General features: G+C 35.9%; 1 protein-coding gene across 5 annotated transcripts in view; it reads left to right on the top strand.

Annotated features, from left to right (window-relative positions):
* Fap (fibroblast activation protein alpha) overlaps positions 1-21621 on the top strand; it is a 72940-nt gene extending 51319 nt beyond the window's left edge. For 2 of the 5 annotated variants that reach the window (XM_021265581.2, XM_087199525.1), the window contains 9 exons: positions 2938-3036; positions 3501-3570; positions 4387-4581; positions 9578-9632; positions 17706-17805; positions 18877-18941; positions 19440-19512; positions 19808-19881; positions 21275-21621. In XM_021265581.2, the coding sequence (XP_021121240.1) occupies positions 2938-3036; positions 3501-3570; positions 4387-4581; positions 9578-9632; positions 17706-17805; positions 18877-18941; positions 19440-19512; positions 19808-19881; positions 21275-21373 (830 nt within the window). In that variant the 3' untranslated portion in view covers positions 21374-21621. Of the gene's footprint in view, positions 1-2937; positions 3037-3500; positions 3571-4386; positions 4582-9577; positions 9633-17620; positions 17681-17705; positions 17806-18876; positions 18942-19439; positions 19513-19807; positions 19882-21274 lie in introns of those variants that run through there. The other 3 variants (XM_087199518.1, XM_087199527.1, XM_087199528.1) reach the window with 3 other exon arrangements.
* Positions 21622-27641: the final 6020 nt, after the last annotated feature.

Genomic DNA, 27641 nt, shown 5'->3' with positions numbered 1-27641 from the left:
GTGTTAGCTTGTACTAGAGATAATGATCAAGATTAGGGAATACACAGTTACTTAGGCCTTGGAAATAGACGAAATCATTAGAGTGGGAAAATGAGGGTGGATGGGGTTAGTGGAAAGTGGCAAACCTATGACATGCGTGCCTCTTTGTTAAGCCAAGTGTATAAAGTTGTCTTTTCTGAACTCAAAACCTCAGTATTCAAGTTTAATTGCAGTGTTGGCTCTTTGTGATAAATAAGTGGGTTTGGGTTGTCGTTCTCTAAAAGGTTCACCATCACAGGCCTAGAACAAAATTGTGCAGAACACCAACACTCCAGAAATATAAAAAATGATCCTGTAAAGGACAATAAGGGGGAACATCAGGAAGAGAACAAGGCCAAAGGGTTGGTGGCATGAAAAGCAGTGAGAGAGGCCAAGAGCTGAAGAAAGTGGAAGTGCACAGTCGAGAAAGTGAAGGAAGACCTAGTCTGCATTAGTGGATATAGCAAGAGTGAGATGATACCTCCATCAGACCAGTTTCCCTGGAGCGGAACTGAAGCAATGTTAGACCTGCCCAGGAGACAAATAAGAATTAACACTGTTTTCCGCGGGTCTGACTGTGATGAAAGGAGGGTACAGGTAGGATGCTGGCTGGAAGCAATTGGTGGAGTTTTGATTTTCTTCTTGAACAGTGATAAATATTTGAATATGGTTAAATGCTGATGGAAGAAATTTAGGAGACAAAAGGGGATTGAAGAATTAGAGTAAGGCGGTCCCTAAGAAGTTGGAATAGGGCACAGTTCAGAGACAGAGGAAGACTTCATCTCTTGTGCTATGAAGAGAGAGAATGAAGACACTATTGGAGTAATGCATAAAAGTCTGTAGACTTTATAAAAGGCTGTGCAATGGTGTCATTTTCCCTGAAAAGAGGAAAGTCCTTTGAAAATAGCAGACGGTACTTAAACCAGGTGCTATGGAAACTCAGAAGAGTTGGCACTTGACATCAAGGGTCCAATAGAGGCTTAGGTGCTTTGCACAGAGCAAGTTCTCATTAAAACTAACTGACTGAATGACCTCATTTATCAGCTTTTCCACAGTCTTCACATAATTTAATTGGTGAATAATATAGCATTTTAATATGATTTAAACAAAAGTCAAATATAAATTTTCTTACCACTTAATTTCCTCATAATAAAAAGTCTACAAATAAGTGGGGAACACTTACTAAGGGGCACGTACTAGGTCCCCAGTAGCCTGGGTATTGAATATACAACGATGAGTGAAGGGAAGTAAAAGCTACAGTCTGGACTGTCCCACTCCTTGCCAGTTAAATCGGCTTTTAAGGCAAAACCCTGGAGAAGAGTCCAATTGCCACTCTCACTCTTCCTATAGCCCTACAAAATTCTATTTGTGCTTCAAGAGGTGGGAAAAAATTTCCCACTCACTATCCATAGGATTCTGATTATAGAAGTATTGGTCAGCTTTGTAATTGCATTTGGCATTTCATTAAGTCATGGGTCAAAATAGTTCAACAGCTAGAAATAGAACAAGGAAGGGGTCAAAGTCATACCAACTTGGTAACACCCCCTATTTCCGGCAACTATGGTAAAATAATAAAAATAGTCATCAATCAACCATTCTGCGTGCTTGCTCCACACAGGATTCCATTTATCCATCACAGCTTTTCATACAGTATCCACACAAGGAGAGTGAAGAGTTGGTCTGCTCTACTGAGAATTATGTATTGATTTGCTTTTGGTTTTAACTTTTAAGGTGTCACAAGTATCTCTTTCTTTATAGATTACCCAAAGATAATGTGAAAATTATTATGCATCTTATACAAATCCTACCAAAACATCCATACTTGCACTGAGATTATATATAACTTGTTGGAGCAAAATGCCACAAGTATATGAAAACTGAGAGTCACAAGAAAAATGAATGGGTTTGGCAAACTTAATGTAGTTACAAGTCTCCAGTTGGCTATTTTCAGGGACCATTTTTTCAAAAAGGCATATAAACAAGAAGTACTCGAATGTCTTTTTTACCGTATTTCACAAGTCACCTAGCCTATTTTTTAATAAAATAAAGCTACAAAGTCCACATAGTATATGAAAGACTAACTTTTCTCTCAGATGTTCTGGCTAACAATTCCAGTTTAAAATAAAGCTTATTGTATATTAATATATATAATTATATTGCTGAAAGTAAATTTTCATCTATCATTAATCCTCATTCAGAGGATCAATGGATTTGTTCGGTTTCAAAGATTAACGGGTGAAACAAAACTAAGTTCAAGTATAACCTGCAGTTTTTATTTTTAAAGATACAAGACAGTGCAAAGCATATATACGTTGTTTTAATGAGATATACAACAACCTTGGGAGACAAAATTTGAAAGAATTCTATACACAGTTATTAAATTACTGAAAAAGTGAGTATTTATATACTCATCAAGAACAATAATAAAAAGTTTAAAAATAGTTATAAAAATGTCAGAAGTAATATTTGATTTCACACATTGAAAATTTTAATATTCTGTAACTATATAATTATTTTACATTTAAAGACTAAGTGATCTGGATTTTATATCGACTACATATTTTTAATAGATAATAAATGAAATGTCACCTATTTGGTCAGGTCATGACTTTAGATTGAAAAAATAAACAAGTTCAGGATAGGAAAACAAATGTGTTTGAGTTAATATTGTTGGTTCTATGATTCTGTTCAAAATGTGTTTTGGAAATCAAAACTCTGCATAGGAGATAGCAATAGAAGCATAATGTCCTTTCTAAACTTATATCAGCTATACAAGCTGGATTCAAACTGTTTGTCAATATGAAATTCTTTAAGGGAGATGTACGCAGTTTCAATTTCATCCAAACTAAAGCCAAAGAAATTTAAGAAAAAAAATTATGGAAACACTATTAATTAAATTCAGCTTTTTGTTTTTGAAAGAAATTAAAATCCTAGAAGAAAACAAGGAATTGGAAAACGCTTTAAAGAATATCCAGCTGCCTAAAGAAGAAATTAAGAAACTTGAAGTAGATGAAATTAGTAAGATCTTTTAAAAATTTCTCACTTACAAAACTAAACACTCATCTTGCTTTAAAAATTATAATGCAAACATTATAGTTCAAACCCTATATGATATATTATAGGCTCTTTTTAAAAAATAATTTTACTGTAACAGTACTTGGTTTTGCTAAATTTTTACCATGATTATGAATACAATTGATCATATACTTTTCCATAGCTTTTTTTCAACACTGATATTTTTTAAAAGAATTTATCTAATTTTAATTTTAGAATTTGTGCTTCTGAAACAAACAGTAATTCAGCATTTCTAGTCATTTGTAGATTGAACCTAAAATATATATTAAAAATCAATTCAAAATATATTCTTAATTCTTAACAATTGACTACTTATGAACTGTTTTTGTGATGTATATTGTTGTTAAAGTATTTAAATGATGCCACGTATGTTGTGAAATGATTTTTCTCGTGTCTTTTTTTCAAAGCTTTATGGTACAAGATGATTCTTCCTCCTCAATTTGACAGATCAAAGAAGTATCCCTTGCTAATTCAAGTGTATGTAATATTTTCCTTGGTCTAAAAACTATTTACCGAAAATATGTTGAATGAAATACAGATTTATGAAATAGAATGAACCATTCTCCTTGGTAACAGTTCCTATTGATGCTGTTTTTATATATTCCTCAACTAATCAGAGTAAATAAAATATGGCTATTTAAAATAGATTGAGGAAGTTTTGAGATTTTTAGATGGACTTGCTTGCATGTGTTGTGTTGAATTTCATTTGTGTGGCAAATTGCCGAATGTGTCAGAATACCTTTGAGATAGAGAAATTGCAGCCAAAAAAACATTGTAAATCATCTTCACATCTTATGTAATTGAGTCAGAAAAGAAATAAAGGAATGGAATACATTTAGTGGAATCACACCCAAAATCAGTGCTGACCTACACACAATTTGCTTAAAACACCATGCATTTTTTTTAGTATATCTTATGTCTGCTTTTAGCAAGTGGCAGGTGGCAGAAATGACGAAAAACCCACACATATTCCTTGAAATGCCAACCCTAGATGTATCCGTTTTGGGGAATAGGAGAGGCTGTGTCCCAAAACAACTTCCTTGCAGCAAACCTCTGGGAAAAACCTGATCTTCTCTTGATTTTGAGCCAGTTCCAGTGAAATTGTTATTGAGATTTTATCCCATAACTGTACTGGGAATTACTAGAGGTAATATGAGGCCAGTATGAAAAGTTGAGTTTTGTAAAGGATTCTGAAATTGTTTTGATTTTGGTTTTGTCTTTTCTTTCTCTCTCTCTCTCTCTCTCTCTCTCTCTCTCTCTCTCTCTCTCTCTCTCTCTCTCTCCCTCCTTTAGGTATGGTGGTCCCTGCAGTCAGAGTGTAAGGTCTACATTCTCTGTTAATTGGATATCTTATCTTGCAAGTAAGGAAGAGATAGTCATTGCCTTGGTGGATGGTCGAGGGACAGCCTTCCAAGGTGACAAAATACTGTATGCAGTATATCGAAAGCTGGGTGTTTATGAAGTTGAGGATCAAATTACAGCTGTCAGGTGAGAGCCTTCTGATGTCAACAGGCAACAAATGCCCTGCAACCCCTACTGTGCTTCTCCATTCTTTTTCTCTCTCTCTCTCTCTCTCTCCCTCTCCCTCTCCCTCTCTCTCTTTGATGGTGCTGGGGAGTGAACCCCGGAGCATTGTTCATATTAGGCATGTGTTCTACCACTGAGCTAAACCCCTAGCCCTGTTTCTCCATTCCTAATGACTTAATTCTTTTCATCTATTTTCCTACCTTAGTCCAAACCAATCATTATTCTTTCAGGAATATTTTGTCTAATATGGAAAATATATTTATAGAAGAGATCTGATAAATGTGTAGAAAAGTGATTTATAGTGTTAAGTGACAAAAAGCCTGTTAAATGTGTCAATCTTTTCAATATACTTTCATTTATTACCAGGGCTCATAATTGGTAGGAAAATTTGAGTGACTCTAGCAATGATCTTCAGAAAACAAAATATATGAATTTGCTCAAGCATTGTGAATTCTACCTCTTAAGTTTAGAAATGGCTCAAGATTTCATTCACAGTCCGTACATTCAGTTGTTGGGCATTCATTTGTAATTAACCTAGCTTCAAGTTCAGCTATGCTAGCACGAAAATGCCAGTTTTCATTTGAGAAAAATATAGTTTTTTCCATAATACAAATAATATTATGAAAACATCTAGAGGAAATACGAATTCATAACCTGATTCTGCCAAACTGTATTTTCACCCACAATTTTATAGTTCAGTCATCTCTTCCTGAAGCAATAAGAATATTGTCACCCAATTACTATTGCTTTGGGAACACTACAGAATTCTTCTGGTTATTTCTCTAGTTGTTCAGTTGCTGTTACAATGTATGAGCAGGTGAAATTGAAGAATAGTAGTTTATAAATCTAAAACACTATGGATTAATCGAATTCTCAGCCATGGATAATTTTGTATATGTGACAGCTGTATGTTAAACACCAATTCACAAAAAAGAGCAATTTAGAAGATTCATTAGTACATTTCTTTTACAACTTTAACACCATTAATAGGTAATGATTTCAATGTAACATATATGACATGGATTAGGCCCAGAGAACACATTTTGTATTTTTAAATCTAATCAAACCACAAGAGTTTAGATTCAAAAGTAATTATTTTTACAAATAGAAAAGTAATCATAACTCATACATTTTAAAATATTTATTCTATTCTGTGACAAACAAAAAATACAAACAAAAAATCTCCAATTAAAAACAGTATATTTGAATAAAATGTGGCAAATTGATAAGTAGGTTATTAAACAATACCAAAATCTATAGTCATCATTAACACTTTACATCTAAAAGGCTCCATAATCCTCAATGTTTCAGATTTTTGGCCTTTGAGTTGTTAATTTCTTTGGTGGAAGTTTGTGCAATGGAAAGTTAATTTAAAAACAGAAACACATAGGGAACGATGGAGGGGGTGAAGGGTGCACAGGTAATGGGGAAAAAAAAAATAAGAACCAAGATACATCATGTACAGGTACAAACACCCATTGATAAATGTAAACGAATCGTATACCTAAAATGTACCAATAAAAGAACTAAAAAAATAAATAAATAAAAACAAAAACACTATGCCAAGATGTTAGTTTCTTATATAAATACTGCCTATGCCTTAACAAGTATGTTATCACCACTGTTGGCATTGCATTCTAGCCTTAATTCCACAGGGTATTTTTTTCACCTTGGGTCATGTTTATTTATATTCAAACTATGCAATAATTACCGAGGACATGTAAGACAGGACTACATGACAGCACAAGATGAAAATTATGCCTCACTTGTAATTCAGTTAGATCTTTTCCAAAGTTGGCAGAGCTGAAAGTAGTCTGTTTTGGAGTTGGTTAAAAAGTAATTATCTTCATATCATAATCATCATGATCATTATTATCATTATCTTGTCATCATCATAACTCCACCAAAAACAACAAAATACATCATATTTTTGTTTCTTGATTTACCACCATAAATTCACCACTCAAACTTAAGAAGAAATACCTTCTTAATGTCTTCCTTGGGTATAGTGAAATTTTAAACCCAAATAGCATGTATAGACCTAAATGAAAATTCTTATTTCTGGTGATCAGTACATAGGACACAAAGCCACAAATTCTACCTTTTACTGATCATCACAGAAGTATCAAGTTACCTTTGGCATTGAAGGTGTACCAGTGATAGTAACTAGATATCACTGCCTTCTCTGATACATCTTTAGGATGGTACTTGAAGAAGTTTTGATGTGTAGGCCACACATATGTTCACTCATTTGCTCCCCAATTCAACCACAACATATCAAACAATAATACATTCCTACCCTTGGTATGAAACTATAAAATTTACAATCTCTGCTTTCAAAGCACTTACAGTCCAGTCAAATGAGATGAACCATGTACACTCTGAGGTAACAGCACTGCTGAAACATGAAACTTTTAGTAAACGCTCCACTGCACATGAGGTGGCTGCATGGCCTAATCACAGTGCACATTCACCACTGGGCATATCTTCAGGGATTGGCTTTGCTTGAAATTGCTACTATGAAAATGATAAAAGAATGCCCAAGAACCCAATGCTTTGAGAAAACAAAAAAATTAAAAGGGCTACAGTTATAATGCTAATCCCGAGAATGATTCTACCACCTCTCTCCTAAAGAAGTATTTTAGGACTCAGATGCTGAATACCTGACCTGGGGAATTGGGATTACATTACATTGTAATCCTCAAATTTCCCCCAGAGGATCAAGTATGACCCTTTGACTTTCTTATGAAATATAATCTACCTAAATTTTCTATATACCAAAAGAAAATCATATAGATATAATTAGAAACAACAGTAAATACTAGTGAAGTCCAACAAATAGATTTAAACAAAGTAAATCTGGGAAAAAAAGAAGAAGCAATACATCCTCATAACTTTTATGTATGCAATAAAGAATGTTTCTAAGGATATGATATAGCTGTGAAGTCACAAGCATAACTGAAAAGGGACTGCTTTCTTCAGGTGTCTCTAAAAATGGCAAATATAAGGGAACCATAAAATTTTGTGGTTATAGGATCAAGTCCCCTCATTTGTGGTATATTTAGCATTTTTTACATTCCTACAGCTTTTAATTTTTCTATAACTTGAGAATTAGTGGTGAAGAATTATATGAGAAGCAATATCTGATAATACTTTCATAGACAGTATCCATAAGAACATTCCTAAAATAGTATAGTAATTGATCAGTAGGATTCCCAGTTGAGCTTTGACTGTAACCACTTTTATGGGAGAAAAATTTAAAAGTTCAATTCTTCCTCTAAGGTCAGAAAAGCATCCAATTCATTTGTTACTTATATTGTGTTGAGCTAACTATAGTATTTCTGATAAACTTCCTGGAAGATTTTCAGAATTTGGTGGTGAATTTTATAGGGCCTTGCTGATCTCAAAGTGCTGAGATTATCTAGCTAACCTTTAACCTAGTCCTGCCACATTAAGTGTTAATGTTTCATTTCCATGTTAACTATTGCACTATCATTTCCTGTAAATGTCATCCTTTCAGAATAAACCTAGGAAGGGAGCTGTAAAGAATTTCCTGTTCTCATATATTACCTGTTATTTGCTTTTTACCCCAGATGCAAGGCAGTATGATTGCTAGCTTCTGGGAGATCATAAAATCACGACGAATTTTATGGCTCAGGACTATCTTCAAGCGCTAGCAGCACAACTATTTTTAATATGAAACTGAACCTTCTCTTGTTTCGTTTGACTTTTTTGAGTTTGTGGAAGAATGGCTAAAGGGCCACAGTGTGCTTCCCATTTGTTCTGCATTACCATGAGCTGCATCCACACAGGTAGCAACTTTCCATGTGCTACTGCATTTCTGTCCTGTACACGTCTCAGTGTCCTTCAGAATCAGTGTCGGGTAAGCTGTGACTAACGGGGCCTCTTCCCATCTGTTTGTCCCGGGCATTTGCCCAACTCCTCCGTGCATCGGAAACGTGCATGTTGAATCAATGCAATGAGTGAAATGGTTGCTGTAAAATCCCTTTAAGAGGCGGCTAATGACAATCACTCAGTTTTGCTTCTGGAGAAGAGCTGATAAGGAAGGGCACCAAGAGCACCTGAGTTAGAAAACAAAACCATGGCATTTTCTGGGCCTGGGTTCTTCTTTGGTCTCCACCTCTCCGTCCCTTGCAGCTGCTCATCCACCACTTCAACCGTTCCTTCTCATCACTGCTTCTGTTTCTCTGAAAGACCCTTGAGAATTTATCAAATCTGTCCCCAAACAAATCAAGTTTTCTCCACATCACCTGCCATCAGGGGACATGGTGTAAACAAGGCTGAAATATTTGTTTTATATGGACTTGGAAGGTTACCCATGACTTTTTAAAGGTTGTTTTTCTCATGAACAGTTGTTCCTAAGGGAAAGTTTATTTTCAAAATAGTTTTCAGGTAGAGGCTTTTCTGTGATAGAGTTAAAATGAATCATGTTTATATTTTAAAAGATGTGTGCAACTGTCCATACTATGAATCGAAGGTACCTAAATATGAACTATGACTAAAAAGGAAGTGGTGATTATCATCAACTAAGCAAGAAAGGTGATAAAGAATTAATATTGAAAACAGCAACAAAACGAAAATTTTTCCCCAAAGTCAAGAATTTAGAAATGCAATTCTACTTAATAGTGCTATTATGCCTTATCTTCAGGCCTGAGTTTCGGGTGACCCATCCACAAGATTAGGACACCAGGCCTCGCAGTGCTGAGATCACTACTCAATAAATGTACAATGGAGTCTAAGGGAATCCTTTTATTCTTTGCAAAAAAAAAAGATAATATTATTTTAATTATTTGTAAATGCAACCTTAGTACGCATGTGTTTAAACAAAGAAAAAGTAGCATTGCTATTAAATCTTTGGATTAAATATGCTTGTGTAATGAAGTAAATGTCATGTGTACACACTTAAAATTCTAAAAATTTGTTTCTTTTACTTTAGAAAATTCATAGAAATGAGTTTCATTGATGAAAAGAGAATAGCCATATGGGGCTGGGTGAGTTGTTTTATGTTTTATGCCTGTTATTCAGTTCAGCAATCATCATTTCCTAAGTGTTCGCTTATAAAGTTTCTCATGAAATGTTAATGTTGAAACATAATTTAATCTGTCAATGGAAACAGTCAGTTTGGGTAATTTGGGCTTCAAATTGGTGTTTTTAAGTGCTTTACCCCTCCCCCAATCATTCAGTTTCTCCCTTGTGCAGCAAATTAACTTGTAATTGACAGAATTTTATTTAATTTTTGATACCAAATTATAACACACTTAATTAAACAGCACTCATCAGAGGTTTGATTTCCTTTGTTATTTTAAATTTAAATATATATCTTCTATTCTATATTTCCTTTTTATGCAAAGCTGAGCTAAAGGAACTTTTAGAATATGAATTCCTTGTTACTTATCCTAGTACAGACATATCTAGCCTGTTAGATTCCTTTCTCCCTCTCACCTCCCTTTGACAATTAAGTCATTTTAATAAACCTACTGTTAATTTGTGCTAACCAAAGAGAAATATTATGTGGTTTCCTAGCTATTGATCATGGAGATACTTTTCCAGGTTTCAGGACCTGTGTAGGCATTGAGAATGCGCAGAAAAGTAGCAAAACTTGTCAGTCCTGGCCAATGAAGTCACTGGAAAGTTTGGAGGAACACTGGAAAGAGTTTAGGTTTGCCCATTATAAATTATGATAATTACCCTTCAAAGAAGATTTCCTGCTTCACTTTTTGGTCTGAGTTTGTACATTTGCAAGTCAATTCGCAGCCGGTTGTGCTTGGGTTGTTTTTCTTGGCTGTTTTCTATGAAAGCGGCCTGCACAAGACAGAGGGAATGAAACCCAGTATTGAAGGGAATCTGCAGGATTCAGCTCAATTCTCAGCCCAGTGACCAGATGAAGGGCTGTTACAAATTGGGAGAAAGATGTTATTTGAAGCCATTTGGTCCTTCTTAAAACTATTGAATGTTAAATATCTAAACAGAATGGAATTCAAATGGGTAGAAATAAATGAAATATTTTTATAGTGAAATATTTCAGATAAGACCTTTTCTATCACTCATTTTAATGACGTTTCCTAAAGTAAATCATTGAAAGAGTCTCATTTCAAACTGAATACTCAAAAGTTGTGATCAAGGACAACAGTGAATATTTAATTTCTTTATTACAGTAAGACACATTGCCATTAACCCCCCTTCAAAACAGTCCCTTTTCTTCAAAAACACTTATTCTGTCATTCTTGCCACTTTCTGAAGCAGTTCTGGAAGACCTCTTTCAAATCCAGTTGCACTGTCCTGATTGCCTCAGTGTTCTAAATGAGTTTAAAATGTCCACCTTTCATGGCCATTTTGACTTTGGACAAGAGCCAGAAATCCCATTTCCAGATCCCCAAATATAGTAGATGAGAACACATTGTCGTGTTTTTATGAGGCTGCCTTTCTGCAAGATGGCACTCAGCAGCACTCACTATATTTTTGATCACACCTAGTGCTACTTCAGAAAGGGGCAAGAGTAATGAGATAAGAGCCAAGCCTGGTGGCGATCCCTGTAATCCTAGCACTTGGTAGGCTTAGACAGGAGGATCGCAACCAACCTGGGCTACCTAATGAGTTCAAGGCCAGCCTGCACTACTAAGCCAGACCTTGTCTCAAACAAAACAAACAAAAAGAGAATAATGGGATAAGTGTGTTCAAAGTGAGGAGGAATATTCTGAGAAGGATTAATAAAAGTTTGTCTTTTACTGTAATATTTTTTAAATTTGAGCACGCATCATATTTTTATTAGCCCTTGCACATAGAATCTTTAGGATTCATTTTTACTGCAAACTGAAATAACATAAAGTAAGACTTTTTATTTCACTTATAGAACATCCTAGGTATTCATTTGGTAGATAACCATCTATGTGGGATGATTTAAAGAACCCACTCATCACCCAAAATTATGCCTGCATCAGCTGAAATTCTTCAATAAGAGATTCTCACCACATCTACTTTCCAAAGCCCGCTGAAAGACATAGTATGTTAGACTCCTTTCAGCTTACTTTCCAACATAGCCGTAATTGTAGAGCAGACTCAGAAAACGTATTTGGGAGAAAAAAGCTATAAGCAAACTGCCAGTGGATGCAGTACCTGAGCAGACCCCAATACAAACAGAAAGTAGAAAAGACTAATACCATTCTGTTTTTATTAGTTCTTCAGGTTTTAGATCACTCCACATTTACTAATCCATCTGTCTTATCACTGACACATTAGTTCTGTCATTTGTGTAAGTTTTCATGAGCTCCCAACTAGGTCTTTTAGTGAGTTATTTAGAGGAAGAAAGGACAGGTAGGTAGAATAACTCTGACCTTCTGCTGGAGGAAAGCAGACAATAGAAAGGCAATGGATCAACAAACTTCCAGATTAAGAGAGTTGTAACTTAGATGGAGAACAATAGAGCAACAAATAATTAATTATGGCTGTGAATGTTAAGGGAGGATTCAGAAATAAATTGGCACTTGAGATTGGCAGAGATAACCTAATAATGGGGCATTCCAGGCAGAGTGAAGACCATGTTTCTGGGGTCCTGAGCTAACAAAAAGCAAAGCATGTATAGATTGGTCAGGTGTACAGTATGTGAAATTTCACAACCCTAAAGAATCATGAGGAGGATGGAGGATATGAGTTGAGATAGGTAGGTGGCCAGATAACAAGGACCTTTTCAGTCACATAAAAGAAAGTGGGCTTTGTGCATGGCCCTGTGACACCTTTCTCTTTTTTATTCTTCCCCATCTCTATGGTCATTATACTCCATTAGCTCTTTAAATGTCAGTTTGTTTCTGCATCTAGCCTTGATCCATCAACACTCTCATTTTCCTCAGCAAACCATGTGGTTTCAAAGATAATGATGACCATCTGGTCCCTCCCATGACCATCAATCCCTCTTTTAAGCTTATATTTTTGAAGAGATGGGGTGCGTTCAGGGTGATAGGGCCTTAGACTATGCTCATGTTTCAAATGTTCCTGGTCTTCTCTCCCAAAAGTTACATGGGCCTCGAGCTTAGTTTACTCCAAACTAAACTTTCCATAGTTTGCTTTAAAACAACTTATTATCTTTATTAAAGGTCTCACTACTCTCTTGGACTAGCTAGTAAATTCTATCATTTCTACCTCCAAACATCTAAGTTTTGCCATCCTCATTATTAATGCTTTAGAGTTTCTTCATATGTCATTTAGATGAGAACTTCTCAAACTTTAGATGGATAAATATCACATGAAGACCTTGTTAAGACCCCACTGCCAAGGCCTTGCCACTTGAGACTCTGATGTAGTGGGGTGGGGCTCAAGGTTGCATTCTTTATTTAACAAGATCCTATGAGTGCTGATACTTTGGTCCATGGATGTAGGTTGAGTAGCACCTGTTTACAACATTGCAGTTGTTTCTTAATAAGCCCTGTGCTTTGGTCTCACAAGGTCCAGTATTGTAAGTATAACTGTCATTAAAAAGCATAACTTTTAACATATTGCTTTGCCATGGAGTTTCTCACACCTGTAATCTCTATCCACTACCATTTGCTTCTTCTAGTCCCCACCTCTGCCTCATTCCAAAATGGAAAACTCCTACTTGCTCTTTAAGACCCAACTCAGATGTGACTTTGTATTCTGATAGCTTTTTGTATTTGTCTTTATAGGAATTATCATGTTTTATCTTTCTCTCACCAGAATGAAAGTTCCTCAAGGGAATGGATGATCTTTCCTTGGCTTTCTTTTTCAAATGTTTAGCACAATATGGGGCCATGTCAGACATCTGTGATGTTACTTAAACTGAATTTAATCCTGTAAGTCAATGTTCTCCAAAAAGTGTATTCCACGATTCCCAGATTTTCCAGGAAGATTCTATGGTCTAATAATTTAGTAAATCATTAATTATTTACAATAATGTATATAGGCTCAGTGGAAGACAAGTAAACAAACCTGTTAAATTTGCTAATCATAACATTGCAGGAAGTATGTAATTCCACAATTTTTTATTCCTTGCCCATCCCCAGACACACTAACATGGACTCTTAAAGAAGTTCTGCTAAAATCAATAAGGAACAGTATTGGTGTTTTAGAAAGATCTTAGGAGAAGACTTTAAGGGTAGCTAAGGTAGGGGAGAGGAAGAACCAATGGCTAGGAAGGCACCAATACTGGACATAAGTAGCAAACACCTAAAGTTAGCTAGTAAAGTAGAGACTGGAAAAATGCCATAGCTCTGGCTGTCCTTTACAAACTAGTAAGCAGAAACCTATTAGAAATTAGGGACATAAAAGAGGAAGACATTGATAATGACCACGAGGGCTATTAGGGAAGAAAGTACCTGTTTTCATGAAGTGTCGGGCATTTTTGTGGTCTGCATCATGTTTAACTTGATTTCTTTTAGAGTCAGTTGGTCAATAAGATACAAATTGTACATTTTTTTCTTCATTATCCAGACCAAAACAGGGAGGGAGGTAGTTCTGCCTTCCCCTTTCATTTAACTGGCTCAAATAAACCAAAGCCCACTAGCCCAGCTTTTAAGAGGCTATTAAATAACTACTATGTGTCCACCATGGTGCTTAAGAAGTATCTGTTTATTAGAGGTTCCTAACCAGGGTGGTTTTGTCCTTAAAACATTAGGCAATGTCTGGAATTCTTTCTAGTTGCCACCCTGAGAGAGAGCTATTGTCATGTAAGAGATAGGGGCCAAGACGCTGTTAAACCTCCCACAATGCAGGAAAGACCCTACAATAAAGAATTATCTAACCCAAAATATCAATATCGTGGAAACCCTGCATGGAATGAAAAATTGAAGGAATCATTCTGACAACTGCAGAGCTGTGAGATTTTGCCTGAATTATTAGAAAAACAGCCTTGTTTAAGGGTTTTACTTTGTTAATATAAACCTAGCCAGGTGGTGTTGAATAAGCATTAGTTAATTATTTAATCTTAGTTCCTTTCTCTTCCACTGACTAATTATAAGAAATTTGAATTGCTATGTGTGATCAACAATGTAAAAGTAGGACAAATGCACGTGTAATGAGACTATATTAGACTACATTATTTCCCCTAAAAGAAGATGCCCTCTGGTAGGGATAGAGGAGAAACGGCCCAAGTTGCTGAGTTAAGTGTCCTGGGTTTAAGTCTCAGCTCTGCTGCTCACTGACCCATGACCACCCCAAGTTTATTCTGAGCTTCAGTTTCCTCACTGTGAAATGCAGCAATAATTTCCTCACCAGGTCACTCTGAGGATTACATGAGTTCAAAGCAAAGTCATATAGTCAACAAATATTCATTCTGTTACTTTGTTAGGCCATACCCTCAGTGCCGGGATTACATTCATTGACAAGACAGACAAAGCTACTTTCTCAGAACTTTGACTCATTGAGGAGAAAGACAACAAGCAATATAAATAAGTAAAATATACAATGTGGAATGATGAGAAACGCCATAGAGAAATATAAGACAAAACAAGAAAAAAGGGGTACAGGGTATAAGTTTAAATTAGAAGAGCAAATAAGGCTCTTTTGTGGTGACATTTGAGTTAGAAAAAAGGAAGTGAGGCATACAGACTTCTGGATAAAGAACATTCAGGCAGAAGGTCACAGCGTTTGTGAATGTCCTGAGGCTAGATCATGCTTGGAGAATTCAAAGAACATGAAGACAGCCAATGAGGAAGGAGAAGAGACAGGAGGAGGAGGTGTGAGGAGGGAGAAGGGAGACAGCTTGTGTGGGCCCAAAAAGACCAGTGCAATAAGCTTGGTCAGAAAAATGTTAACTAGTTATTATTATTGTCTGTAGGTAAAATGTCCCAGAGTGCATTATGGCTCAAATAAGAGTCTTCCATAAGCCCTCTTTTAAAATTCTGCACCCTTCTAAGAATGTTTTTAAAGACAGCCTTCATTTAAACAAAATACCAAGGCATCTAAGTGCAAAGGACACAATTCTAGAATTCTTATGGCCAATCTGCTCTGTGGGTTCCTTACTTACCACAGCCACCCACTCGGGCTGGGAGCCCCACTCATGGAAGAGCAGGAAAAAGTCAACATAGGCCTCTCTCCCCCTTCATTTCTACAATAGGAACAGCTTTTCTAAACTGCCTGGTGATTTAAAGCATAACCTTCTTTTGTTGTGCTGCAAGTACAATAGCTTTTGCCCTAACAAATTCCTAGAGAAAATTTGTATTCATTATGAAAACAGGAAAATTATATTTAAATACAGCACTATCACCTAATCTCTGAGTCTATACATATTAATAATTCCTAAGATTTTTAACAGAAATGTTCAAGAACCTTTTTTACTATGTGCAAAATCTCTCTGCATCAAATCTCACTTCATGCTATTTTCTGCTCTGGGGCATAGAAGAGAAGAGGCAGGACCCAGTGTTTTTATTTTCAGTAAACATTCTTTTCAAATAAAGCCATAAAAAGTAATAATTGTCTAAAGGCCTTAAGTTTACTCTTATTTGAATTTAAAATTGAAAAGAAGGAAATCCCTTCCATTTTAGGAATAGTTCTTGCTAACCTACTAATCAGAACAAATTATTTTTATAAGTGAAAGTTTCAATGAGATAGAGAATTTTCACTTACCAAAATGACTTTCAAACCCAAATGTTCCTTCTGTTTTTAAAATATAATTTTCCCCTATTAAAACATGGCTTAGATCTCCTCCAAGTATAATAAAAAGAGGCCATGGTATAATTGGAGCCGCCTCTTTTATTCTGTATTTTGCAGCCAACGGCCCTCAACAAATCCCCCAGAACTGGAAACATAAAACTGTAAACTAGTTAGAGGATTCTTCATTTATCTGCTGAATTCAACACGATTGTTCAGGTCATTCTCCCACTCTCTGTATTTCACAGATTAAGGTCGACCCTGGTCACTGACTTGCTGCCCTCACCCTCTGTCTGTCTGTCTGTCTGTCTCTTTGCCTTCCTCTTTCTCCCTTGCTCTCACTGTTCTCCTCCAAAGATTGTCTTTTCTGTGCTAAAGAATGATATAATCTGTCATAACTTGAGTAAAGCAGTTCCCAGAATCTGTGGCATAGGTCTTAAAACTCAAGCATAGCTTTAGTAGGGAAGTCACACTGTTTCCTTATGTGGTCTACAGATACCCCTGTACCAGAGCAAGAAAAAACAATGAAAATCATTTGCTGATCTACTGCACACGTTGTTCTTGATTCATGTTCCAGAAGATTGCTTAGCCATGTTCCCAAGAGAAACACTTCTCTCCCAGATGTTTGTACAGACCAAATTTGATTTCCAGGATGACAGGCAGTCTCATTGAGATGCCCTGTTCAATTCTCCATGATTAGGAAAAGCCTCAAATATTCAAGTGATATGGAAATTCTGTTATAAGGATCCCATTTCTATTGATCCCTTGGGGGAAAGAACCCTATGAGATCTGAACCTATTACTGATTCTATACTTTGCATCTCCTTTTGTATTTTTGTTTTCCCATTCAATTGGTGGAAAGAAGTGAAAGGTTTTTTAAAATACCAATGATTTTTCCTTCTTTGAGCTGCTATGTCAGAATTCTTCAAAATAGAATATGTAACTACACAATTCACAAACTCTGGCCATGTCCTAAAATTGCTAAAAGGTTCTTATGCCTTTTTTTTTTTTTGGTGCTCTGTTATGAAAAGAAGTAAACACATCCATACAAGTTCTGCCTCACAGGACTTTTGCAAACCGTAGAAAGTGTCTTACATTTCCATTTTGGGAATAATTCCCTTTTTCTGTGCATCTCTTTCAAGTAGAATACTGTTTTTGTTTTAGCAAGGTCCTAGTTGGAAAGATATAGATGAGAAAAGGAAATTTTTTTTAGTAGAAGAATTATAATTACATCTTGCTCTTAAACAGTACCTGCCCTCTTTTAGGAGAATCTATTCTGATTAGCACACCAATTATTTCTAGTTGATCATGGACAAAACTACTGGTGGAGCTTGCTGCCAGAGGTGTCAGATAGACATTTAATTTACCCTTATCATATCCCCCAGCTCCCTTCAGTCCTGACTCTGAGTAGCATTGCTTTAAAAACATGAAGAATCTGAAAGTCAGTGACACACAACAATGTCTCCACAGTCCTATGGAGGTTATGTTTCATCGCTGGCCCTTGCATCTGGAACTGGTCTTTTCAAATGTGGAATAGCAGTGGCTCCAGTCTCCAGCTGGGAATATTATGGTATGGAAATATTTCACAAATATTGCCGTGAAAACGTTTAACACATGATTACTCCTGTATTTGAGGTTTCTAAGAAAACAAATTATGCAGTAAAATTCATCCCAGTGTCATTAGGAAAAATATAATCTATAAATGACGTTGTTCGTGTGATTCATTATAATTACACTGTAACAATCAAAAATACCTTAAAAGGCAAGATTCTTCTGAAATCTAATATATGTTATTTTCTCTCAAAAACTTTGAGTCTCTACTGAACAAAATCTTAAAATCACAGCTAACTCTGTGCTTTTGAAGGCATACAGTTGCAGCACAATTGGCTCTAAAGCACATCTTTTGCAAAGGCAGGCCAGGGGCCAAGAAATTCACCTTCCTATTGCAGGTTGCAGTTGCAACTCATTTACTCCAGAAATCAAGAGAAATGAAAAATATGTTTGGGAAGTACCCTTCTGTACATGCCTGTTTTTGTGACTAACATCAATGCAGAATGATTATTTGAAAGTAACTCTAAAGATTATACAAAAATTTGTCTTCATCAGATCCTCTTTTCTGTGTTGGAGTAAAAATGAGACACTTGTGACTTACAGAGAATCTCTATGCAGAAAATAAAAAGTATGTGAGGGGTGTGTGTGTGTGTGTGTGTATGTGGAGGGGGATAGACTTGGGAACATATTTTCATCCCAGGTGAAATCCAACACCAATACAAGTACCAAAGGTGGTTGCTTTTGTGGTTTCTGTGAAAAACATTCTATAGATTATTCTACAAGTCATTCCCACTTCAGTATTCTCCCTTGGAGGGTAGTAGTGAAAAAGCTTAAGAGCAACCCTAGAAAGGAAATACTCAGATACTCCTGTTTCTGTAATCTCTCCCTACATTATTTCTCTAACCTACTGAGATAAATTGCAGAAACAACACACCTTCATTGAGGCCCACCATTTTATAGAGTGAAGCCAGAGTTTAGGGAAAGACTTCCATGTAGGATAATTGAGGAGCAATTATTAATCTAAGAAGTCTTTTGGTTAATAAAATAGCGTGCACCACGTGCAAACAACATATTCTTACATATTTTGCAGCATCTATCTACACAGAGCGATTCATGGGTCTCCCAACAAAAGATGATAACCTTGAGCACTATAAAGTAAGCATTTTCCATTGTATTTAGGTTATTAATTTATTTCAAATGTACCAAATGATTTAAAGCAGTAATTCAGAATTTACTCTTTCAATTCTGGGTTCTCAAACAAAAAAGATGATCTGTTGTTAATCGCAAACCACATCACTAAAAAGAATTTTTCCCCATTTGGATTCTAGTCTTTCTTTTACCATCTTCCTTTCTCTAACCTCTTCCCGTCCCTCCTCCCACCCCCACTCATACACAGCTTGAGCGGGCATCATTTATGCCTAAGGTCTCACTCATATGTAACATATGACACATAAACTTTCAGTTTTTCAAACTAAGAATCAGATGGAAGTAATGCAAATGATGATGAAAATGTGTTGCTCTGACTCTTAAATATTTATCAACCCAAAGCAATACATAATTTCAGTATTGGTGCTAAGTCCATTGCACAATGATTTAGCTAGTTTTCTATTAGAACTTGCAGCAACTAAAATGTTAATTTTTCCTCTTTTCCAGAATTCAACTGTGATGGCAAGAGCAGAATATTTCAGAAATGTAGACTATCTTCTCATCCACGGAACAGCAGATGGTGAGGTTTAAGCAAGACTCTTACACATAAAAATACTGAGCCAGCATCACTTTGTTTAAGAAACATTAAGCATCCTCCTATGCCTATGATCAGGGTCAGTACCTAAGAGTCAGGGACATTTCCATATCTGAGTGTGATTACTCACTGCTGACAATGTCAAATGCATGACTAGATAATTGTTGGTGTTCATTTCCAGGCAGTACATTGTCACTCTATGCTTTCTGGTATTTAGCAACACTTTAACTCTCTCTCTCTCTCTCTCTCTCTCTCTCTCTCTCTCTCTCCTTTGTTGCAGATAATGTGCACTTCCAAAACTCAGCACAGATTGCTAAAGCTCTGGTTAATGCACAAGTGGATTTCCAGGCAATGGTAATAATTCTGTTTTACTCGTGTTCATGGACTTAGACCCCCAAGCTAAAAGGAGGAGAGTCTTACATTTTATTGTTTTGGGTAAAATCTAACAAAAAGATTGTTGAGTAGAGCAAGCAGAACATTAGCAAATGAACACTGACTCTTTTTATGAACTCCCTAAAGGACCCTAGATTAGCCATGTTACATCTGGGGTTTCCACTTAAGTCATATAAGAGAGTTCACAAGATTAAATGACCTTCTACCTCAAACATTTAATGTTTCTGCAATCCTATGTAAATAAGTGCAGTTATTTGCTTAGAGTACCTATTAAACCTAGGAGTCCCAAAGCAGCTAGAAGATTCTGTTTATTCAGTAAGAAATGATTGCTAAATGTTATAGGACCTCAGAGCCTCCCAAACAGTTCTTTCAGAGTGAGAGAATCTCTTCGTCTGTTTGCTGAGCACCTGGCAAATGCCTGACCCAATACAGAAGCTTAAATTTTTTTTGAGTGAATGAATGAATAAGCTAAGTGTCAAATTCAGATTTGTGAAGAAAGAAATGGAAACCAAAGAAAATAAGGGAAAAGCTAAGGCAAAGGAGGCCAATGCTTGATAGCTACATTGTCTGCTCTTCAGCAAACATAAATTCTCCCTCAATTCCTTATGTTAAATGAGAAACTCCGTATCTTGAAAGTTTGTGCTTTTTAAATAATTTATAAAGAATGAGGCTTTTCTGACCTTTTAAATTGTACCCCTCCCCAAAGAAACTAACTCAATAAATACATAACATTACATCATGGCCATTGCCACCTTTATTCAGGGAAAACAATAATCTTTCCGGCATCTCTCCAAGAAAAAAAGTTTAAAGTTATACTATCCCCTCTTTTTACAATGAGATTTTTAACACCTATAAAGGGTGTTTATGGTTACAGGTGACACATTATATTGTGAATTTTCTGCAGTAGAGAGAAATTAGATTCACAGGCTAAAAGCCTCATCGAGTTTTTGAGCTATAAGCAGTCTTAGGGAAAAACAAATCCACAGCCTTTGTTTTTCAAATGAAGAAACCAAACTCCAGACACTCAAAGTGCCAGACGCAACGTACCAGTCCTGGAACCCATGGCTCCTGATCCTGCTTTCCTTGGGTGCTGGGGTGCTGGCCACTGTGAAAGCATAGATCTAAAATATAAGTTTAAAGAATATCAAACAGTGGTTGGTGGAAGTTCACAAAAGCTCTTTAAATATTCTTGCTTAAATGTTCACATGTGAAATATTTAATTTATTCAAGTGTTCTTAAGTAGAATTTCCCAAGAATATTTTAAAAGTCAGGTCCTGAGAGTATAAAAAAAGTTAAATCTATGTTCATTTTGTGTCTGCAGAAATACACTAGGCTTCTTTCTTTTGTATTTCAGTGGTACTCTGACCAGAACCATGGAATATCAGGGATCTCCATGAACCACTTGTATACCCACATGACCCATTTCCTAAAGCAATGCTTTTCTTCAGGCTAAAATCAGTGTAGATACAAGCCTGCATCACAAGCTGGAAAATTTGCCCTCAGTCAGTTTGCCCTGTTTGCTTTTATACTGTAAAATACTGGTATAAACAAACAAATGAATATTGGTCTGAAGGCTGGTAAAATTTTTCCTAAATATTGTTTACATTTTCTAGTACTACGTGAAAGAAAAGAAAAAGTTATTTTTCAACAGTGCTTTAAAAACTGTATGGGGAAAGAAAATAAAGTCAGAAGTTCAATTGCTATTGTGTTGCCTGTGTTTCTTGATTTCAGGTTCAAGTTCTATTGTAGAAAAATGCTTATTCAGGTCAAGCACATGAATAACATGGTAGTGATGAAGGAGAAGAATCTAGAAGCAGTTTTAGATTTTTGTAATGAGAACTCCAAATGCTGGAACAAATAGCTCAGAAGAGGTAAAAGTATAGTTCAGAAAAAGCAGTGAATCAAGTTTGAGATGTTTGTACTCTATACTGTCCCTCCAAGAAATGTTTATTAAATTTCTCCCAGAAAATTTCTTTAGCACTGCCAAAAGCATTTGGTTAAGATAAAGTCAGACTTTTGAATTCAGGCTCCTTTTAAGAAATGCTACACATTTGGAAGTGTTCCTATATTCCATCCTTTTTCTTAGAAATAGTAACTACCTTCAGATTACTAGACCATAACTAAATTTAAATAAATAAATAAATGGATATCAATGGCTAGAGAGGCAATTTTTATATCTATAACATTTTTCTGAAGTTTCAGTCCTATATTATAAAATTTGTTTAAAATAAAAGGCTGTAATGTCTGTAATCTCAAAAGCAATGATCTCCCAGCGATTGTAACGTTAATTAGAAACTATGACTGGGTTACCATCTCTGCAGTTCCCACAGAATTATAAAGATCCACACCAGGTAATCTGAAGATGTTCTTGAAGGAATGTTGGAAGTATCACCAGGCCATTGTCTAAGGAACTTTTGACTGATACGTTTCCCAGTACTGGACCACCCTGGAGAATTCCGCCCTCCCTAGATTAATTCTTTTTGCAGCTCCAGACAGAGTGCCTTGGTGGCTGCCCTAATGTCCTATAGCCAAAAGAACCCACCCAGACACGGTACATTAATTACAGTAAGAACAAGCTTTAAAGATAATAGACCACAGTCTTCTCTAGAACTTTCAGATATTTCTCAGTCCAGGCCTCTTTCTACTGCTGCTTTTTGAAACCCATGTTTTCTACTGAAATCACATGACTCCACCTCACACAGGAGGCAGGGGTGCTTTGTGCTGGTCAGGGATCCTGGACAACACCTTAACAGATTTCTCTTTTCCATCTTGATGCAATGATGGATGCCCTGAGGGTCTGAGGAACTACTACCTTCTCCCTCTCTCTTCTCCATGGAGTAACCTCTGAAGCAAGTCCAAGAGACAGCCTCATAATTTTCTCATCATTTATTCACTCCAACTAGAAAGAGAAAAATAACCAACAGTCATTTACTAATCTAGGGAGACCACAGGGTAATTACAAGTAAGTTGAAGGATAAAAATCTTGTTGTACCAATTTATTTTCTGTCTTCGTGGAATTTGCAAAGCTGCATTCTAATATCAGTGTGTATCAAGCAGTCTCCATCCTTGGACCTTTGCCCCCATGGCCACAGAAGTAACTTCTAGGAGACAAATCTAATCATATTATTGCCCACTTAGAAACCTCCAGTGATTATCCATTGTCTAGCAAACAATGTAAACTCAGCTGTATGACACATGGAGCTTTTGACAGTCTGTCCCCATGCAGGTTTCCAAACCCTTCTTCTGACATCAATGGCTAAAAGCCCTGTATTTCCTCAAATGTGACATGTTCTTCCACAACTCTACACATTGTGAAATCCTGGTGGGACTGCCCACTGTGGTAATTACAGGGCTTTATCAATTTAAATGAGTTAAAATGAGATAAAATTCAACAATCTGGTTATACTGGCTACATGTAGCTAGTGTCTACCATATTAGACAATGCAGATGTAGAACATTCTCATCAGCAAAGAAAGTGCTATTGGAAAGTAAATAAATCTTTATGGCCCACTTATACGGTGTATCATAGAAGCACTCCAGTTTTTCAATGAATAAATGATTCTGCGTTCATAGAAGATTGAGGTTTTCAGCATAATCATTGATGAAGCTTCCCATGAGCCCCTCAGATAGAGCCATCCTGGTCTTTCTCAAGACTCACAGTCTGTTCATTTATTCATTCAAACAGACATTTGTTGAGTCTGACTACATACCAGACATTGGACAACACTTTGTGGAAAGTAAGGCATCAATGTGTGTGAGAATTTTTTAAATGTTTACATACATTATTTTAGATTTACTAGATTCTTCTTTGGGATTGGAAAAGGTATGCTAACTACAAAGGGGAGAGATTTTAAATAGAAAGTACCAAACTAAAAGGGATTATTTAAGAACATCTTGATTTTTCTACTCTTAAAAAGCTACCATGTAATAATAGTTATCTTTAACTTCATTTCATTTGGATATAATATTTGGAAAGTGGTGTTCTGATACTCTAATTAATGCTGCAAAGTATATTCATTCTTCAACTACAACAAATTTGAGATTTTCATTCATTCATTCATTCATTTATTCATTTATTCATGCAACAAATGCAATCACAAGTCACTGCTTTAGATACTGTGGATGACAAGAAAATCCTGGTATATGTAACAGGGAACAATAAAACAATTTCTAAAAATGATTGCAAATTTTAGATCCAGAATGCTGGCCCTAGAGCTATTTATAAAAATTTCAAAACTATAAATGACCATATAATATTTCTTAGAATGAAAAAGAAACAGCAAGAATATGGGTATCTGCTTAAATTTAACACAAATGAGCTAACTTTCACTGAGGTTTTAAATCTACCCCAAAGTATAAAATATATTATTAACTTCCTTCAACAAATATTTATTGAACCCTTATGCTGGCATGGCAGTATTCTGTGTACTGCAGGGGTTACTAGGATAAATATGTGTGACAATTCCTCCATTTCTAGGCTGTTTCAGGAAAAGCAACTTAACGAATCTGATTTTCCCAACATTTGAGCATTTTTCAGAAACTGACAGATCTTTATGCAAATGTTGTTGCCAAGCTGTTTGTAATGGTGAAATTATACTTTGACAGTAACTCTTTAAAATATATTAAACCCAGCTAAGGTTTTTTTGGAAATGTTGCCAATTAAGTGACTTTAATGAGCTTCTTGATGGTAATGTAATTAAAATTCAGATGTTCTAATTGTAAAAAAAAAAAATAGTTCTGGGAAAGTTAACAGTAAAATAAGCAAATGGAAAATGAATTAGGGCTAATCTAAATGGTGATTATGTGGTCTTCTGAGATGATTCTACCAAAACAATGCTTTCAATTACACTGTTTATAAAGAAGAAAGAAGGCATCTAGCAGAACTTTTGAATTGATTTGATAAAGCAGATATTCTGAGTTTATCCAATAAAACAGATTGAAGAATTCTGAATGCAGTAATCATTCTCAGCTTGTGAAAGGAGACCTACTAAATCACTTCCCTGGCATTATAGGTACCTTGGCAATTTGAAGTGGAATAATGTCTAATTCCGGAAAAAATAAGTGCCTGGACCTTACCAAGCTTTTCATGGGGAAAAGGATCTGGCTTCTAGTAAAAGCCTCTAATGACCACCTGCTCAGATTATTGGCATGCAACGCTAACATGCTGGCCATAAACACTTCTTTTTAACACACAGGTAATGTCTTTGGCAAGCTAGAGAAGTATGATTTCATTCTATTGGCTTCTAATTAATACTCTATTACTGCTAACTCTACTTACTTAAAAATTTGCTTTGACATTATATGTTTTAGCAAGTGTTCATTAGTGCAGCACTCCGTTCTTTGCTCTGTGGTTATAGAAAACCTGTGTGCTGTGAATGAGAGAGATATAGTCAAGTCAAGGTCATGCCACAATGGCTTGACAGCCCATCTTCCTTCTTTTGTAATTACCGTTCATTAACCTATAGAGATAGGATCATCTTTGCTAGTCATTAATTGTTGTGAGCAGGAATTTTTCTCCCTGCTATAGAAGATGAATTTTTGAAATACATGTCTTAATGAAACACTTAATAGAATGGAAAAATGTTTGGTATGTTAAAAATACTATCTGTTGACACATTATTTAGGTTGTTATTGAAACATTCTTTAGACACTAGTGGACATACTAGAAAAATTTTAGATATGTTATTATATTTGCTAATATCACACTCACACTAAGATAAATTTCCAATTTAAAGAAATGATTAAAATTGATGATGATTTAATACATATAAGTGCTTTAGATGCCTATAGGGAATGATGCTGCTCTCTCATTTTCTTCAAAAGATTAAAAGAATACTTTGCAATATTGAAATTTTCTTTTTAAAATAAATTACAACAGGAAAATCTATGAAGATGGAGAGTAGCTCAGTGGTTACCTGGATTTAGTGGAGAGAGGTTGGGAATGATGGCTAGTAGGTAGTGTTTTGATTTGGAGCGGCAACAATGACCTGAGTTTGATTGTGGTTCTGGTTATACAACTCTGTCAATGTGCCAGAGCCTATTTATTGAATCTTACTTTTTTTTTTTTTTTTTTTTTTTTTTTTTTGGTACTCGGGTCCCTGCGCTTGCGCAGCAGGCGGCGGAAACCACTGAGCTAAATCCCCGGCAACATTTTAAGTTTCTAAATTGTGTGGTATACAGATTTTTGATTTAATAAAGTTTTTTATTTAAAAAATAAATTACAACATATCTCATGTGTCAATTTCTCAAATATAACATGCAAAGAGCTCATTTTAGAGCATAACGCTGTAGAGGGCAAGGGCAAGGGGATGAATACCAAAGTCAGGCTTCCTGATTGGACTCCAGCTCTGTAGCACACCGGCCATGTAACTGATCGATTTTCACATACTCTCTTTGCTTCTGTTTCCTTATAAGTGGAATAGAGATAGTAACAGTTCCTATCCCATGGAGCTCATTTGAGCTTTAAAGATAGTTTCCTTTTGTAGAGCTAACTGTGCCTGGTATATAGCAAGTATCTTGTAGGTGTTTGTTAGAGACATAAAATAAACTACTATTTAGTTGTTATTTTCAAAAATATTTATTCTAAAAAGTTAATAATAAAGTCTGAATCCAAAAGTTTATTTCTCGTATCAGTAAATTTAATGTGTGTCAGAATCCTCAATCACTGTTTAAAGAAATCTCTGTTTCTGAAACAACGTGGGCTTTTAGGAATAACCAACATTGAATCTATGAAAGTCCAAGAATGCTCATCTATCTTGGTACTTACCCTGAATGCTAAGTAGTTTATTCTTGAACTTCAATGCCTTCTAAGCAGCCTAGTATTTTACAGTCTCGATGGAATCACCTTTGAAGACAAATTTCTGGGGTAATGTGTAAGTGAGGAACGTGAATAGCCACACACTCAGCTTCCTGTGCAACCTCTAATTCACCATGGAGGCCTTCCTCTTGGGCCCTATTTCTACAGCTTTCTTTCCATGCTCACAAAATTCCACCCACTCTTATTTCCTTTGAAGTTTTTGTGCACACCAACCTGAATTCTGCTTTAAGATCTAGAACACCTTTTCTCCACTTTTCTCCTGGTTGTGTCCTTTGTATCTAGGTCTCTGCTTAGGTGTCCTCCTTAAGGTGAATTTCCCTGGTCACTGGATTTAATATTCTATTTACAAGCAGAGACTTCCAACCACATTATTTAATTTTGTTTTCTTAAACACCTTAGAACCATCAGAAACTATTTTATTTATGCATATACTTATGTGGGCTGTGTCTCTCCCATCCAAACACCAGCTCTCAGTGTTAAAGACCTCATCTGTCATTTTAACTCTCTGCCTTCAGGACCTAGACAGGACCTGAAATTAGGTAGGAGAAATTCAACACATATGTGGTGAATAACATTCCATGGATAGGAGAGCCCATGAAAATTTAATCTTCATGTCAGTCTTTCAGTGGAAACATGTCTTACTCTTCCGGAACTCAGTATGTAACAGGAACTTGCCATTGTCCCCTTAAAGAGAAGGAAATGGAAGGGAAGGGAAGGGAAGAGAAAGGAAGGAAACTATACCCAAAAATGACCCAATCATTACAATGGGGTGAAGGAGAACGGGAGTGTTGTCCAAAGATGTAAAAGAGGTTGGTCTTTGAAACAGAAATAATTGGTGGTATTAGAAAATGAAAACACAGTCTTCTGCATTGTCCTAACTTAGATACTTGCTGCCTCTAGATGA

The sequence above is a fragment of the Heterocephalus glaber genome, unplaced genomic scaffold, assembly GCF_053883595.1.
Source record: "Heterocephalus glaber isolate CG9 unplaced genomic scaffold, H.glaber_assembly_v1.0 deba00000347, whole genome shotgun sequence".
Taxonomy (NCBI): domain Eukaryota; kingdom Metazoa; phylum Chordata; class Mammalia; order Rodentia; family Bathyergidae; genus Heterocephalus; species Heterocephalus glaber.
This window is presented reverse-complemented; position numbering and strand designations above follow the sequence as displayed.